The sequence below is a fragment of the Odocoileus virginianus genome, chromosome 1 (assembly GCF_023699985.2).
Source record: "Odocoileus virginianus isolate 20LAN1187 ecotype Illinois chromosome 1, Ovbor_1.2, whole genome shotgun sequence".
NCBI classification, from domain to species: Eukaryota; Metazoa; Chordata; class Mammalia; order Artiodactyla; family Cervidae; genus Odocoileus; species Odocoileus virginianus.
Genome location: NC_069674.1, coordinates 64,297,901 through 64,315,909, shown reverse-complemented (window position 1 = coordinate 64,315,909; position 18,009 = coordinate 64,297,901). Strand labels below are relative to the sequence as shown.

The 18,009-nt window shown below is 36.4% G+C and overlaps 1 protein-coding gene across 7 annotated transcripts in view; it reads right to left on the bottom strand.

Moving 5' to 3' along the window:
• ST7 (suppression of tumorigenicity 7) overlaps nt 1-18,009 on the bottom strand; it is a 254,937-nt gene that overhangs the window by 83,547 nt on the left and 153,381 nt on the right. For 5 of the 7 annotated variants that reach the window (XM_070468798.1, XM_070468806.1, XM_070468823.1 and 2 more), the window contains exons 4-9: nt 15,145-15,199; nt 14,421-14,536; nt 13,717-13,792; nt 11,545-11,613; nt 9,481-9,635; nt 6,951-7,048 (exon numbers count right to left, since the gene is read on the bottom strand). In XM_070468798.1, the coding sequence (XP_070324899.1) occupies nt 6,951-7,048; nt 9,481-9,635; nt 11,545-11,613; nt 13,717-13,792; nt 14,421-14,536; nt 15,145-15,199 (569 nt within the window). The remainder of the gene's footprint in view (nt 1-6,950; nt 7,049-9,480; nt 9,636-11,544; nt 11,614-13,716; nt 13,793-14,420; nt 14,537-15,144; nt 15,200-18,009) is intronic. The other 2 variants (XM_070468811.1, XM_070468813.1) reach the window with 1 other exon arrangement.

Genomic DNA, 18,009 nt, shown 5'->3' with positions numbered 1-18,009 from the left:
GTTCAAGTGATACTTGGTTGCCTAAACTTATTAAAATGCTACTCCTATGCCTCCTGTCCACATAATGGTACTTGACTTCTCTCAACAATCAACATCTTCTAAATAAATTCATCAATCAAGTTATTCATAATAATCCAAGATAAATTTCAAGAAAAAAAGGATATATTGATAAAATGGAAATCATGTAACCTTAAATGCTCTAGCTTTATTCCTTATAAAATTAGAGCATTTAAGAATAAGGAAAAAGAGATGAAAAAGGAATAGAAATTAACTGGTAAGACATTCATTTAAAATTTTTCTTCTGAAAAGATCTTTTTACCTGTGCAATAAAACAGAATTTCTGTTACAGAATATTCTCTGATCTTTTAAAATAATTTAAGAAGGGCATACCAGTTTGTTTTTAATCTTTAATTTCATGAAGATTTTTCTTCATGACCATAAGTAAACAAAAATATAAATCAGTAGTCCTTAATAGTCCAAAGAGTCTGATTAGTCCCAGAGGTTTATATTTTCTAAAGTGTGCTTTCACCAGAAGTGCTTCTCTTCATAAATCATTTAAAGAGAACCCTCTTGCTATTAATACTACTAAATTAATCCCCAAAGGTCAATTGCTTACACCCTAGGATACCTCTAATGACTCAAAAGGGATTATATATAATGAACATCTACAATAATTTTCTAAATAGAACTCACTTTAATTTACATTAGTTTAAAAATAAACATTACCATTTCCAAGGAAGGTAGAATTAAACTATTACCAAAGAGGTGTCTTAACAAAGGATAGGAAAGAAAAGTCACAGGTGCAAAGTGCTAACTGGGAATTTGTATGCTATAGTTCCGATTCACAGACTCAAATATTTTCTTGATTGTCTGTCTACAAGACACTGTGCAGTGTGCTGGGGGGGACACATGAGAAAACTAAATACCACACCAGCACTCAAGAAGCTCAAAATCTAATGAGCTTCACTTATCCCTTTTGTATGTTATTAAAATTTGGCTCAAAACACCTGTCTCTCTCTGCTCATTGGCCCTAATTTCTCCTTAATGAAGGGATCATCTCAATAAGTGATTTGAGATAAAAATTGAGAACAGTAAAGTACAGGGATAAAATACTTGTAAAAGAAGAGATCAGGGGAAATGGTACTGTATTACCTCAAAACTTGTGGAGGAGACCCCTTAGGGAAGAAGCTCAAAACTGAACATCCCCAAGAAGGCTTAATTCTCATATGGAAACTTGGTTAAGATACAAATCAACTCTGTTCAAAATCCTTACATGATCAGATATGAATTTATAGGCACAAAGAAAAGGGGGTGAAAAGATGTACACTGACTCATGAGTGTGTTACCTCAGTGAGATGGCATAGCAGGAGTGGAGGAAAGAAAATAACATCCTTATTTCTTGACTTGTTACAGTGAGTAAAAATTATTCTTCCAGTTTAATAGGACACCTTTGGTATGTGAATTAAATGAGATGGTATATGTAAACTTCTTAGCAAAGTGTCTGGTGCATAGTAATACTCAATATGATCTTACATGAAAAAAACTGAAAACCTTCCAGTTCTCAACTGGGAATTGTAGAAATGAGGCTGAAAATATAGGAGGGATACAATCCAGGGATGAGGTAACTGCGGTTCCCTCTCACTAATTTTCATAAAGAACCCTGACTAAGAACGAAAGAAGAATGTTTAGCAGTTATAACTCTATCATCTAGACTGAGAAAAGGTTCAACATGGTCAAAAGCATAAAAAAACATGTTTTTAGCTAAATGTGATATAGGTGGTGAAATTTTGAAAGAATGAAAGTATTGACAGAGAGTTTTGCTTTTGTATGTAACCTGGTGCTATGGATTGAATTGCATATTCCAAAAAACTATACTGAAGTCCTAACCCTTGTTTCCCATGAAAGTGACCTTACTTGGAAGCAGGTTCTTTGGGAACATAAATAAGCTTTAGCTTCAGAAATTATAAACATCAGTAGATAAACCCATACAAATCAAAGTCTTGAGGTCCTTAGTAATTTTAAAAGGATTATGAGACCAAAAAGCTTGAGAACCATGGGTTGATACTAGCATCTACTTTTAATTGAAAAAAATGGAATCAAACTACATCTATTATTACACCTTTCCTTATCACTTAACAATATACCTTAGATAGTAATGGTAAGAATAGCAACACTAACTGAGTACTTATTCTTTGTGAAGTCCTGTGCCAAGTGCCTTGCAGGAATTATTCCATTTAATTCTTACACCAATCCTATGAAGTAGATACTCAACTAGCACCCTGGTATTGCTGTTGCAGGTGATTGGAAGATCACCTTCTCAGAACTATGCATTAGCTATGCAACCTTGAACAAGCACCTACATCAAGGGCTGTTATGAGCATTAAGTGATTTATATTTGTAAAGCACTTAAAATAATACCTAGAACATAATAAACACTGCAAATAAGTTCATTGGCATTCAAACCTCTGAGTCTAAATGTCATTTTCCAGAGTTGTAGATGGTAACCAAAAAGGCTTAGAACAGGCCAGGAAACACTTCAAATTTGGCAAGTTAGGAAGATGAGGAGAAACTAGCCAGGAAGACTGAGACTTCATGAGGACTAAGAAGCATGGTTTCCTGAAAGAAATAAAATGTTTTAATAAGCGTGTGATGACCTGTGTCAAATGAGAGGCCAGGATAGGAAAAGAGGTAGAGCTGCAGAGAGAGGATGAAACAAGGGTCAGGGATAATGACTCGGAGGTCTGTAGGAAACTACTGGAAGGAGGAGAAACAGGTGGTAAGTCTGAGAGCCTATGGTCAACTTTCAAAGGAGCTATACATTTTAGGGAAGAGAGGAAGATGATGATTTAGACCAAGGAAGGACCAAGGAAGACACTACCCCACATTAGCCTTTATTTTGCCTCTCTCTTACCCCCAACTAGGTCCCCACCAAAATCTTTAAGTTCACTGACTCTTCACCCCTCAGATCCCTATTCAGTGAGTGCCATCTAAGACTCATCTCCTCAGACTAGCACAGTCCCAGGTCAGTCAAGGGTTCTAGTAGGAACTGATTAATCCCAGGGATGCTTTAGAGGCTTGTACCTACCACAGGGGAAACTCAGACTACAGATAAGCAAAGTAAATAAAAATTTGATGTCTGCCCCAAAACACATCTACTCACTTCAGGATTCTCCACATCAGCGGTTCTAAATAGGGGACAAATGTCTAAAGATGTTGGGGGAAGCAACAAGCGAGAGGACAACTACTGCATCTAGTGGGTAGAGGCCAGGGATGCTGCTGACCATCCTACAATGCACAGGATGCACACAACAAAGACAGGTGGCCTCAAATGTCCAGAGTGCCAAGGCTGGGAAACCCTACCCTAGACTCAGTGACCTGGGGTAAGATGATCTTTAAGAAGGTTCTCTTATCTAGGCACACAATCCCATCCATACCAGGGGCCAGATGGAGCATGGTTTACGGGCCAGACTAGTCAGTCTCATGAATTCTATCTCCAATCAACTCAAACAGGACCAGGGAAGGATAGAGGAAAAACCTGAGGTTAGCTCATTGGTAAAAGTTAAAAAGAGAAAATAAATTGTGCTATATACCAAATGTTAACAAGAGAGACAAAATTCCTTTAAATGAAAACAAGCAAACAGATTTTTCTTTAAGTTAAGAAAGCAGAAAATACAACTCTTTTCATTTTGAATATTAAATAACACCTTATAGTGAAGTTCAAAAGCCACCATGCTTTCTTAGCTCTGCTTGCTGCCAAACACTCTTCAACAAGGAAGGTGCTCTTGTATTCTTGACTGCAAAAGGAAGCTAATTAAAGTGGGTTTTTTTTTTTGCGAAAACATCCTGAGAGTTAAAAATAATTAATGTCTTGCTTTTAAAAAAGAAACCATGAATCTTGACATAAATGAACCTATGTTTTCTTTTCTCATCAATAGTTCACTTGGAGGATCAATATTTGGATCCACAACCATCGACAGTTAGCCTTCCCAGAAATCCATTCACTCTCTTTCAGGATAAATCACTAATTAACAGTTTTTAATGGTTTTTAACAGTTTTCCCTTTCTTTCTTCTTCTTTTTTTTTTTTTTTCAGTTTTCCCTTTCTTAAGAGATTTCCAGAGAAATGTTTTAAAGAGTCTACTTTCTACATGGAAGGCATTTTGACTCTACCATTTGTTTCCACTTTAAAATCTGCTCTAGGAAAGTTTCAACTAATGCATATGGGGTAGGATGGCTGTGTCTTAATGAAAAATTAGGTCCTTCTGCCCTCAGGCTTTATCAGCAGGCTGCCTGGAATCCAGTGTGCTGTTTTATCAAAGGAAGCTTTCCAGCAAGACGGCTTATGTGCATGCTGTTAAAGGAGTACCCCTCAGTGAAGTCCTGTCTACGCATGACCCGTGACCTAAGAAGAGTCAGGACTGACCAACTATCTCCTGCAGGGCTGGGGCCAGCTGCAGCTTTAACAGAGAGGGGCCTCAGTCTTCCCTCCTCCACTTAGGGTTCCAGGAGCTTCTGAAGGAAAGAGTATTTTGGATATTTCTCTTCAAAACACATTTCTACCATGTCTGACAGTGTCCTTCACAGGACTGTTACAACACTGGGGCCCATATCTACTGGATGCTCCAGAAACCCAGTCAAAAGAGAACATGTTGGTATTCTAATAATATGACAGATTTTTTTAAAGAAAAGTAACCCAAGAAACATATACATATATATATAGATATACACATGTATGTGTGTGTATATACATATATATATGTATATATTTATACACATATGAAAAGAGACTAATTGATTCATTCAAGGAAAGGAAATCAGAAATATCTCAAAATGCTCATCAGAGGAACACTTCAGCAAATTGAAGACATAATTATATAATGGAGAAAAAGTAGGGCAAAAAAGGGAAGCATATCTATTATATGTCAGGTGTTTTCACATTATGTCACTTCATTCTCCCCATCACTCCCTCAATTATGCTTTTAGACAAGAATCATTATCCCTGATTTACAAGACAAATGAAGAGCCCATGAAAGGGGAGAAAGCTGCCCTGAGTCACAAAGCTAATGAAGAGCAAAGCTGAGATTCACTTGCAGGTTTTTTTACTCTCTGCCTAGCATTTATTTTATTGGATCCCAGATTTACCCCTCCCCCTGCCCAAGATCTATTTGTAGACTATGTCAATAAATGGAATTGCAAATATAAAATAATGTTAAACAAAAATTAAACCACAGTATAGATGTATTGGTTTTAATCATGTGAAATTTTATATGTATATACTAAAAATGATGACAATCAGAATGAGGCTGATTGAAAAAAACTGGAATTAAAATCATTTGAGTTTGTTTTTCCTATGAAGTTGCTTAAGCATATAATAAAGAAAATCACCAGAATCTGTTCCTCCATGCATGCTTGTCCCAGGCTAATTAAGGTTAAGAAAAGGCAATAAATATAAAACACCTTGTTAAAGGCTGAATGTGCCAGGGCCAGTTTAATGTAGCTGGGCCACTTTCACATAGAGAAATACCCTATCCTTCATAAAATTCTCAGCTCTTTCAGGGACTGGCAGTGTTTCTTCACTATATTAAAGGCTGGAATTTCTGCAAGTGAAAAGGCTTTGAGAGCAAGTCATGTCTCTACAGAAATCTTGCCTTTTCTAAAACTTAGCACTTATACTATATAACAAACATTCTTTCAGTTCTTCCTTCAACAAAAAGAATTTAATCCTGAGAGGTCCCCTTTGCAGTGGCTTTGCCTAAGAAACATCTGTCACCTTCAGTCAAGGTAGAGTTATTTTGGAATCTCCCTCCTCTGACCCTCTCTTCAGGTCTGGTGGCTACACTGCTGTTTAGTGGAGGAGCCAGAACCCAAGCCAGAAGCATGGGTCTCACTTGTGTCATCCCATTATGCTGTAACTTGCAGAAACAACCAGGGGTGATCCTGGTGCAGACTCCCACTGCCAAAGAGTAACTGAGAATTTACATGAATAATACCGGTCCAGAGACAAATTGAGAAAGGGCTCACTGGGTTTACACAGTCCTGCTCTCAACCCAAAAGCTGAGACCTGTGCAAGACACCACTTTTATCTTCCCTCATGTTTCTTTTTATAATGGGCAGTTTACCTATGCCTAAGCAAGGAAGACAGTAAAGGAATGAAATGTTGACAAAGGCTTTCTGAGACTGTTTTTCAAAAGAAAATAGTTTATAAATACAATCCCCACTGGTGTCTGTTTCTTTATGAAAAGAATTTCTTACTGTAAAAAAAGAAAAAGTAGAAGTAAAAGTCCCTCAACTGGTTTCCCTTAAAACCACTGTTTTTATTTAAAGTTACATAATAATAACCTCCTTTGGTTCACTTTTGTTTTAAAACTCTCACCTATTTCCTCTCTTATTATGTTGACTACTCTTAATAAAATGTCTTGATTCAAGAACCGAGGAAAATGCTTGAAATGACTCTAATAAGATTAGATCATAATGTTATTAAATTTGAGAGTAGCAATTTGAGCCATAGTTTATTCAAATCGTCCTAACAACTAAATACAAAAAATGTCAGTTAGCTAAAATGGCTGATCTCATTCTTGGCTTCTGGCTACAGCCCCAAAGGTCTAATAACAAGGATATTTCTTTAACAGGCTAGTCATTCTATTAAAAGCCTTGCATGTATTATCTCATTTAATCTTCACCACGATCCTAAGCAGTAATCATTATTATTAGTGTGTTGCTATTGCTAAAGTTATTGTTATCCCCATTTTATGGATGAGGAAATAGGGCACAAAGAAGTTGAGTAACTTGTCCAAGGTCACTCACTGACTAAGCTGTGGTTAGAAGAGAACCCCAGCTCCCGTGGGAGCAGCACACCACCAGTGGTACTATCTGCTATGGTCTCGCTCGGTGGACTCCTCCTTCCCTAGGTCAGGTGCATTGCCGCTGCTCCCAAACACCACTTCACACTCACATCTCTCATCATTTTCACTGCTTCTCTGGTCCTCCCAAGTCTTCTGGCACACATGGCTAGTCTTCTTTTGATGTAGACCAAGACATTGGTGTCTCGTCCTGAAGAGGGAGACATAAAACATGAAAACTTAAAAAAAAGAAAAAAAAAGAACTTTCAGCTGAGCAGCAAGAAAAAATAAAAATACAGAAATACAGAGGCGTGTTTTCCATGCCCTTGAAGGAAAACCTCAGAGAACAGTCTGCTTCTCTGACTTTTCCTTACTGGAGGTGCACTGACAACTTTGCTAATTGCAGAAGGTATACAGAGTGAAGTCAAAGCACTTAGCCTCCAAGGTCAAAGCATGTGACTGATTGTTAATCCATGCTTTTGAGTTAGGATGTTGAATATTTGATAAATAAAATCATCTGCCACAAAGTGCTGGGAAAATGGACATATCCACATTGCATGCGGTTTACAAGCAAAAATTCCACATTCTTCTAGTGTGCATGCCTTTGGCGAAGATGCAAAAGGTGAATCTCAGGTTGCATCCTGATGAACTATTATTTCTTTCCTTCTTGACAATAAGTCTAGAGAAGCCTCATCTTGAACTTCTGTTTTATATTATTCTTTCCCTAACACTAGTGACATCATAATCATCTCCAGGTCCCCAAAGCAGTCAATTTCAGATGGCAACATAACACATTCCAGATATGACAACAGACAATGCAACAAAATGAAAAACTATCCTAGTGTTAGAGAAAGTATTGACATGCTAAATAGTTGTAATAATAGTCACCAAAATGGCTCTTAAAAAGCACATTAACAACTTCTCATCTTAATCTCTTTATTTAATTATGTGTCTTTTTGGATATGTTTTCAGACCAGTGAGAACATGAATGTACTTAATCCTCAATAAAATTACCATGTTTTAGAAAAATATGACACACCTGTTATAGATTAAGTATATGTATAATACACAGCTATTAAAAGATGTTAAGACCAAAGTCCTAACATTTCAAGTTTCAAACAATGAGAACAAGATGTGTGTTGAAAATTTGCCAGATACCTACCAATTATTTTAAAGATGTGATTATATTTTTGGATAGATTTGGGCAACAGTTTGAAAGGATTAATTTACAGAAGAAAAGAAATAAAGACAATTTCTCAAGTTATATTACAGATTTTGTAATTTTATGTATTAATCCTCATTTAGTTCACAAAACAGACATTTACTATATATGTCTACAAAAGTCACTGTTATACATATTTTAAAAAAAAAGCAAGAGAGACATGATGATTAGAGACTTGATTAACATATACACTGTGCTTAGTTGCTCAGTCGTGTCTGACTCTTTGCGACCCCATGGACTGTAGCCCGCCAGGCTCCTCTGTCCTTGGGGATTCTCCAGGCAAGAATACTGAAGTGGGTTGCCATGCCCTCCTCCAGGGGATCTTTCCAACCCAGGGATTGAACCTAGGTCTCCCACACTGCAAGTGGATTCTTTATAGTCTGAGCCACAACATATACACTACTACAGAATAAAAATAAAAACCTGTGCATTGAGGGGTTATATGGACACATTTACATTTACACATTTACACGGGCCACAACGCAAAGATCTCACTGTACCTTAGCCATAGGGACTAATGCACTCAGTTTCTGCACCAAATTCAGGCTTAACAATAAAACTAAATTTTATAATCTCAAATATGAAGGAGATACACTCCTACTCTCCAAGATGCAGGAGAGAGAAATGAGTTGAGAGAAATATCATTTTAAAGAGACACTTCCAAGTTTGGTTAGACAATGAAAACATTCTCTCTCACAAGGATCACTAAATTTCTTCTTAAACAACCAACAAACTGACAAGACAAGGAGCTCAAGGAATTCCAGAAATGACTTTGTTATCTTGTTTTTACACCATTTTCCCCAAACATCACTGACTCACAGTTTAGTGTACTAAAATGAAAGGTCTCATGTTAAAGAGTTGTGTTAAATATAGGAAGTCATCACTTTAAACATAAAAAAGATAAATAATTAGGAATTTAGGACTCTTCCTCCCTAGAAGCCAGCAACAGTGCTTCCTAAATGATAGTTAAATACTAAGAATCACCAATTGCTGTTAAATTCTTAGCTGTCCTATTTCAATCCATACTGTAGAAGATGCATGAGATAAACCTCTGATAGCATTAACACAAGTTTAAGTCCTTTTTGCCAACTAAGACTTAAAATTATGGGGCAGAGAAGCAACTGGTATATAGAACTGTGTAAGAATTCTGAGGAGAAAAAAGGTTCACCGTTAAAGGTTATTATCATTTATTTCTAGAGTTAAATATCTATGGGACAGAAAGAAAACATGAACAATAATGAAACTATAATTTAATTATGTACTGTGCTCTTATGGAGAAGAAAAATAAAAACAAAGAAAGGCCAAAAACTACATTTATACTAAACTCAGAAAATCGTATTTTGAACTGGCCTGAAAATTTGCTCTGATTAATCATGTTACAATTCTGATCCCCCAACACATCAACCTGGAGGAAGCCTTACTGTGTTGGGCTTCATACTGGGATCCATGATGCTGCAGCTGCTGAGAACGCCGGTAACAGCCATCTCCAGCTTTCAGGGCCTGCTTAAACAGCTTCTCTGCTTCAGCAATGGTTGTTGCTTCTTCTTCAGCCAAGAGAATATAAGCAGTTGCACACCTGTCCATGCAGATAACAGCCGTCATCAACTACAAATCCAGGGACATTGTAACAGCTGGAGGAGTGCATGCAGAAGGGCAGGAGTTAACACCGAAACATGCAGAGTGGCAACTGGTTCATGCACCCCTGTTTGCAGTTGTTGACATAAAATAATGGTACAAAAGAAACGTCCATGTTTTAGCTTGAAAGGGAGGATGAGTAGTGTTAGGAGCATGGGGCTTACACATGGACTCTGCCCCTGATTATTGTGTCACTTGGGGCAAGTTATTACTCTGCCTTCCTGATAGAGAACAACACGGAATCTACTTGTTCACAGCACTGTTGTGAAGGTTAAGTAAGGTGATGCATGAAAAGTGCTCAGTACAGCAGTAGCCAGCATGTGGTACATGCTTAATAATGACAACTAATGATGGCAATGGTAATAGCTGTTGTTAAACACCTCCTTCTGACACTCAAAGTTAGAAATACCAGAAAGCTTACTTCTATTTACTACACACAGATTCTCTTTAGTCTTAGGATTTATTCAGAATGAGAAATTCATTAAATCAAGTAAGTTGTTTCACAAGCAGTGCTTCAGCATCTCATTATGGTTAGCACTGGTTTCCTATGTCAGAGAAGAAGCCTAGAAGAACCTACAGGTAGAAATTATTTCAGAAGAGCTCAAAATTTGATTCAGCCTCAGTAGCAAGCAAGAGTTAAATTTCATACCTTCAACAATAATAGCTACCACCTGATGCTTAGTATATATTAAGGACTGTACCAGGCACTTAACATATATCATCTCATTTAATCCTTTCAACAACCTCTGACGTAGAAAGTCAGAAAGGATAAATAGTCAACTAATGAACAAGGGGGACTCTTGAAAATTTAAACCTTCCAAATCATAGAAGAACAACTCAACTGCCAAAGAAACGGAATGTGATAAGGAAATGGTGAGGCCAGAGCAGACCACACAGGTCCTGATCTGTAATATCCCTTGGCTTTCTCCACTGCCTCTCTCGTGGTCATTTCCCTATTTATCAGAGCCTTCAACAGACCACAGGAGAGAAAAACAGAAAGGGAAACCAAATGTTACTTCTACTATTCATAAACTACAACAGCCAGCTAGGAAATGGAGGCTGAATTCATGACTAATATGAGATTTGGGGTTACTCATTAATCTCAGCCTTGAGGAGGGGTCTTGTAATTCTTTAGCCAATCCCTATAAATTCAGGCAGGACTGATCAATAGGGCTTTAAGCTGAATGTGGTGAGGTAGGGAGGAAAAATGCCCAGGAAAAAAAAAAGTTGTAAAACCAATTACTGTGGAAGGCAGCAGATATGACTTGGAGAGAACAATTATGATGCTGAAACTGCCCAGTAATTCACTGGAGAAAATAAGTGGGTTGGGCAATCAGGAAGCAATACTTCACGTTTTAGGTGCCGACATATAAATATGGGTCCAGGCTTATAAAGTGAAAATTGAGATTATAATACTGAGTGGTAGACACAGTATCCGAGGAATTAGCTATAAGATTATAGTTGGTGGGCTGGGAACTCAAGACAGGTTGGGGCTAGCCTGCTTGCTTTGCTTATTTATATTGCAAATAGCTCTCTTAGGAGGAGAGGCAGAGTAGCACTACTGGCCAAGAAAACATACATCTATGTGGAGACTCATGAGTCTGGGGTAGAAACATGCTAAGAGTTTATGGGTGAAGGAGAAAGGAAAGAGCAGTAGAAGTGCTAATGGTTGGTGGGGACAGAACAGACTGCTCAGCTCAATGGAAGATAGAGATGATGTGTCCTTGTCACAACACAATACACATACAGAAGCAAGAAAGTATGGTGATGGGGGTGTCAACCATCCAGATATCTGCTAGAAGACGTCTCATTTGGTTAGAAGGAGGGCACTTAAGAGGTTCTTGACTTACTTTGGTAACAATTTTATCTCCCAGATGGTAGAGGAAGCAATTAGGGGAACTTCAACTCTGGACCTAATTCTGACCAAGAAGAAAAAAATAGTTGGTGAAATGAAAATTGATAGGAACATTCAGAGAGAGTTACTATGTCATTTCAGAGTTTAGGATAGTAAAAGAAGGTAAGGTGGACTTCAAAAAATTCAAAGAAAAGAGGCATGATTCAATGGCATGAGACGCAGAAGGCAAATGGTTTAAGAGAGTTGGCAGCTTCCAAATGTCTAATCATAACTGCAATCACAAATGACCCTCTCAGGAAGAAAAGAGGGGTGACAAGTAACCACTATGGCGGCACAGAGGTCGCCCACAAGATCATACTTTTAAAGGACATGTAAAAAAAGATGGAAAGAGGGTATGTGATGAAGGGCTATAAGAGAGTGAAATGAGCTTATAAGAATAACGTCAGGAGAGCTGCAACTTCACATTAGCTGAAGCTCTCAAAACAAAATAAAAGCAAAATGAAAAATGCTAAAGACAACCATCTATTCCCTGTTTTCATATTATGTTTAAGGCCCTGTAACCACCCCAACTTCTCCAAAACCATGACACTATAAATAAGCAAAAAAGACAAACAACACAACAATGTCAAAACGAGGAAAGTTTATAGTTAGTAGCAACAGATAATAAAGAGAAAACAAAACTCTCTAACTCCTATTTTCTTCCTGGTTTCTCCATCAGGAAGAATGATTGTCAGGCTGACAAAGGGAGAAGAAATTAAACTCTAAAATGAATTAAAAAGATGTAAGATAGCACATAACTGATCTATGCTAAATGAATTACTATACTGGGATGGGCAAATCCCAGAAAGCCAACAGATCTTGTAGGCAGCCCACAGAATTGCTCTCTGTGGATTGTTAAGGAATCACAAACAATGGAGAGGTACTAGAAGATGAAATGACAAACATAGTAAAAATGTTCAAAAAGGGGAAGAAGGCAGGCTTCCCAAACTACAGAACAATTTGGTTCTGATTTGGAGAGATATTCTAATGGATTATTAAAGGGATAGTTTCTAGGCATTTTAAAAAGAAAGTAGTGAATGCTGGAAGCTAGCTTAAATTCACTAAGAATAAATAAATCAGGCTGTGTTAACCTAATGTACTCTAATGGATTTACTGCACATTAAAGATCCACAGCTACAACTGGTATCTCAAAACGCAGAAATATAGGCTGTAACTAGGTGGCTTAGTAATTGGTTGTACAATAAAACCCAAAGAATGATGATTCATGAAAACATGACTCCAGAGGGTGGTTTCTATATGTAGGGTCACAGGGCTCTTTCCCTGGTCCTGCCACTTTTATCAGAAACATGGATGACACATAGAAAGCAGGCATATCAAATTTGTAGATGACAAGAAACTGGAAAATAAATATGTTGCATGACAGAATCAGAAACCAAATAGATCAACTGGTTACACTGGCAGGATTTCCAACTCTCAAGTGAATCTTTTCACTAAGACCTCTGAAGATTCTGTACCCTTCTTCAGAAAAATCATAAAATAGTTTAACAATGACCACTTGGCAGGGAGAGTGTTGAGGTGATTCAAGCACCAGATGGGTGTTTGAGTTACATGACCTTTAAGGCCTCTGCCAACCCTGAGCTTTTATGACTCCAGTTTTAAGAATCTCTCATTTTCTGACATCTCCAGACGAGAGTCTCCAACCTTCCTTGGTGATCCACAGAATGTTTAACAACACTAAGGACATCAGTTCCTCCTTGTCTTGATCTTGAAATATTTTTAAAGTGTTAATTTCTTCACTTTATGTTTTTACTATGTTCCCCCCCCAGCAGAAGATCTACTTAGAAAATCTGATGGCACAAATGAGCATTGTATGTCTGGAAAAATGTCCCTGTCATAATGTGTTAGGTATGAAAGCACTGTATTTATTTTTATGTCCACACAGTATTCCACGGCTAGCCCTTAAATGATTTAATTTAGGACCATAGCAAAGCCACTAAATTGTTCTCTAAAATGACTAAAACTACCTTCACATGGATATCCTTTAAATTTTTTTAAAATTAATTAATGCCCCCAGAATAATCCTCAAGTTCAAATACATAGTTTAGTGCAAGTATCCCATGAAGGGCAACTGAAAACATTCAGCAAAGCAAGATTTCCCCCCACTTACTCATTTATCTCTAAGGCTTCGTGAGCAGCAGAAATCCTAGCTTGGGGGTTTCTCTCTCTCCAGGCTTTCTGCATTACTATTTTAGAAAAAAAGAGAAGAAGAAGTCAATATATACTCAGGAAGATTCAGTACAAGAGCTAAATTAATAGCTTTCCTCTTGCATTACAAAAGAAGAGTTCACTTACCAAGTGGGTTAGCCCAAAACTCTAAAGTCACACAAATACATTCTAATTTGCTATTCCATTGTCCTTCAACAGCTGATATAAATCTTTCTTAGGATCATAAAACTAGAGACCTAATATCTTATATACTAACCCATAGTCTATAATCATAGAGACTTAATTAAGATGTCTTAATCTGGGAGACATGACCGTTCATTCTGTCTCAACCAAGGATTTAGTTAGCTTCATATAAGAGCTATACTTCTTAAAAGTAAGTAAATCCAACTTTGGTATATGTTTTAAAAATAACATTTTCAATTATAATGAGGGGACTCATGTCTACAATAACACTTCATGGCAATGAAGCCAATAAAGTAAGCTTTATTTAAGTAGCAACTTTCTGGGTCTTACTGGTCAATCTCCAACTTAATATTTTATTCATCAAGGTTTTCATAGAGCAGACATTCTAAAAGTAGTAACCTTGATCTCTAAAACAAGCCAAAAGCCCTCCCACTCAGTAACTATCTAAAGGATTTTCCATACTTGCATCTGCAGGACGCAGATGGTCGGAGTCACAGGTAAAGAAGGTCTGGTGGTCCTGGGCAGAGAGATTCATATCATAGTAAGTCAGAGGCTCTCGTCCAGTCACCCAAGTGTACCTGTAAAAGAGAAGTAAGATGATCAGACACTTCTGAGAGAGGAAAGCAAGACCTACAAAATATTAAACTGCATAGGTGTTGAACTATAACCCATTAACTAAGTACTACTGCCAATAATAAGAACAAAATAATCATGCTAGCCTCATTTTAGGAAGTATATCAGCAGAAAAAAGTTTAAAAATTCTGCTATATTTTTGTCTTAAAATTTTAGTAGCACTAGCTAGTGAAAACCTTCCCTAATTAGTATTATGAATAGAGATTTCCCCAAAGCTATGAAAATTCTGATTTGCCTACTTATTCTAAAAAATTAAATTCTAACATTACTTCTGGGGCACCTTTATAACCATGTTCCAGGTAAGCTACAAAATATTTTGACTTTATAATATATAATGAACAGAAAAATCTCTAAAAACAACAGGTTTGTATGTTTTCCTAAGTTCAAAGCTAAAATATTTATAAAACAGAAAAATCAAAATATTTGAGCATCAAAAAATGGAAGTACTAAACAGACTGTTAAATGACCCCTAAATGAACCTGCAAAAACATCTACTGCTGTCTTTGCTCTCTGAACTAGACCCATTAATTTCCCAAGCTGTCAAAATGCTTACCGATTATATTCAGCACCCCTAAATAAATTAAGTGGATTTCGCCATACTTTGCATTCTGCAACAAAGAGAATGTGAAAATGTTACACATAAGTTCAGAGACACTACAAGCTAATTAATTCAGCAAAACACCCTTCCTGGCCATTTGATAAGATAATTTTATTTTCTATCTTCTACATGGGAAGTAATGTGGAAAAACTCTGGGTAGTTAATCAGGAAATGTAGTTCAGGCACCAGGACTTCGGAAAGTTTCACTTAATCTCTCTGGACTGAAGTTTCCTCATTTGTTAAATCAAGGCAAATGCCAAAATCAGCTAGTTCATAACTTCCATAGTCACTTCAAGAGATCAAAATACATTCTATAAATTTATTTCTAAATGATAGGTAGATGTAAAACTACTTTCTACAACTCTAAAATATATCCTACAATGTCTACCTATGTAACAAGCTACATTTAAGCTCCAGAGTACAATGTGCAAAGAACCTCAGGCTCTTAATTAGGGCCTATGTTAACAATGATTTTGTGATAATTCACCATGTTGCTTTTATACTGCTGGAAAGGAGTGGCAAGAAAATTAATACTAAAGCTACCATCACTGTAGGGAGAAATGTTATGAAAAAAATTGTTTTCAAATACTTTACCATGGTTTACTTATGCAGAAACAGGTAATTAATCATCATACTAACTAATATCATAATGCTAACATGTACTAATAGATTATACATTTTGTTATACAAGAACCACAGGCAGAACCATAGGACTTTAATTTAGAAAAGTAAACCATTAGCTTTTTGAGAGAGTTATAGTAAATCTGTGACTAATAAGCTGCAATTCTTTTAAAACTGTCTATGATTAAGACTTTCTACTGATTCAGATTGCTATTAATATTTCTTTGGATGAATAACTTTTTATTAGAAAATAAAATAAGTTAACAGCATTTAAAAACCCATGTGTGCTGTCAGCCAAAAAAACACACCCAAAGACACAGACACACAAAAGTGAGCAATTATTGCAGAAACTGAAAGAACATTAAAGGCCATGAATGATTCATTAAGACTCTACCCTCAGTCCTGTTAAATTCAACACCCATCCATCCATTCATTCATCTATCCATCCATCCAATATATGAATACATTAACTGAGCACTCAGTGGGTGAAACAAATGCATAAACCATGGGTTACAATACAGCGTGAAAATGGAGGAAAACAAAAAGCATTTTGGGAACACCATGTGCAATCTCAATACATTTTTTAAAAATAGCAAATGAAAGGTGTACACATAATAGGAAGTCATGTTCTTATTTTCTAAAAAATAAATTTATCTTTAAATTAGGGCAAGATCCCACCTGAAATTTACTTTATGTTTGGAAACAATGGTCCTAAATTTTTTGTCACTTAGCTTAACTTGCCATTTAAGAAATGATCTTTGCTCAGTTAGTTTGGCATTATTGAATTTTGTTCTTGAGAAACTGAAATTCGATGGCTGTCATTTCATATGCCACTAATTAAAAAATTACACTTCCCTTAAGTAAATACTTTTTTTCCAGACATGAAGCTCCTTAGTGGGGTCACTAACGTACTTCAAATTATTGCTTGAAACAACTGGTGAGCCAAACAACCATGATCTCAGTACTTATGGCTTCTATGGCTCTGAGGTCCCCACCCCTCCCAATCTCTCCTAAGATGACGTCTTCTAAGATTCCAAATGCTCTTCTTAAATCTTCTGAAAGCTTCATGAATATTACAAGGTTTGTATTTAACATATAATAAAAATCTGTATTCAATGATGGTCATTTCTAACATTATTTACAATAAATAGGGACATTTTTAGAAGCCTCTCCCCTAACAAATTTCATCTGAAATATCAGTAAAAAAGTTATGGCAAAAATTTTGTCTCCATCAAAGACATGATATTGCTTGGGAGGATAAGTGCTATTCAAATATTAATCGACAAATTATAAAGAAAATTATCTTTCATTAAAATTTTAACTCTATTATGCATTGGATGCAAATGAAATTATTTCTAAATAAAAATAACCCCAAAGAGAAACGGTGAGTATAATTAAAGCTTTCCTTAGCAGTATTTAAAGATGCCATCTTTATTTAGGAAGTGCCAAGGTATAGCCAGCAGGGGGTGCTGCAAACATTTTGAAATATTGTTTTTATGACTTCAAGAGTACTGATTTTAAAAAAAAATCATAGCTACTGTTAGTGTCATACATATGGTCTGTATGCAGTTTCTTCAGCTACTTCTAAAACTTAGAAATGAGTGTCTGAGCAACTGTAACAGATGTTAAATGTTCTGAATGAGAACGAACGTGATGAAGAAATATGTAAGAAATGTCTTCATGAGCAGTATCCTTCAAGTTGAGGGTGCAGAGAAGGTATAATTTTCTTTTAAGATATAAGCAATCTAGAGGTCTAATATGAACACATGTAAAATTTTACTTCAAATTAGCTTATAGCTACATTCGTTTCTTTTTTGCTGCTATGTTTCATGATTTTATCTTTACTACAAAAACTCTCTTTGTATGGAATCATTCTAGGGAACATACCCCATAAATTTCTGATGGTTTCATGATATAGACAAAGGTTGCAAATGTCAAAATTATCATAATATGAAGATTTAAGTCAAGAAATTAAACTCAGGTCTTCAGCAGATAAAAGATACAAGTAAGATAAGTAAGATACAAGGTTTGTATTTAACATATAATACAAAAAAATAAATTTTTCTTACCACAACTTTCCATCTCAGTGGATACTTATTTCCTGCCTCTTTATATTCCCCCAGAACCCTCCCCCACCCCGCCCCAGTTACTCACTGAACTAAAGGATTTAGGCACGAACAGAATGGCTACTATGCCTTA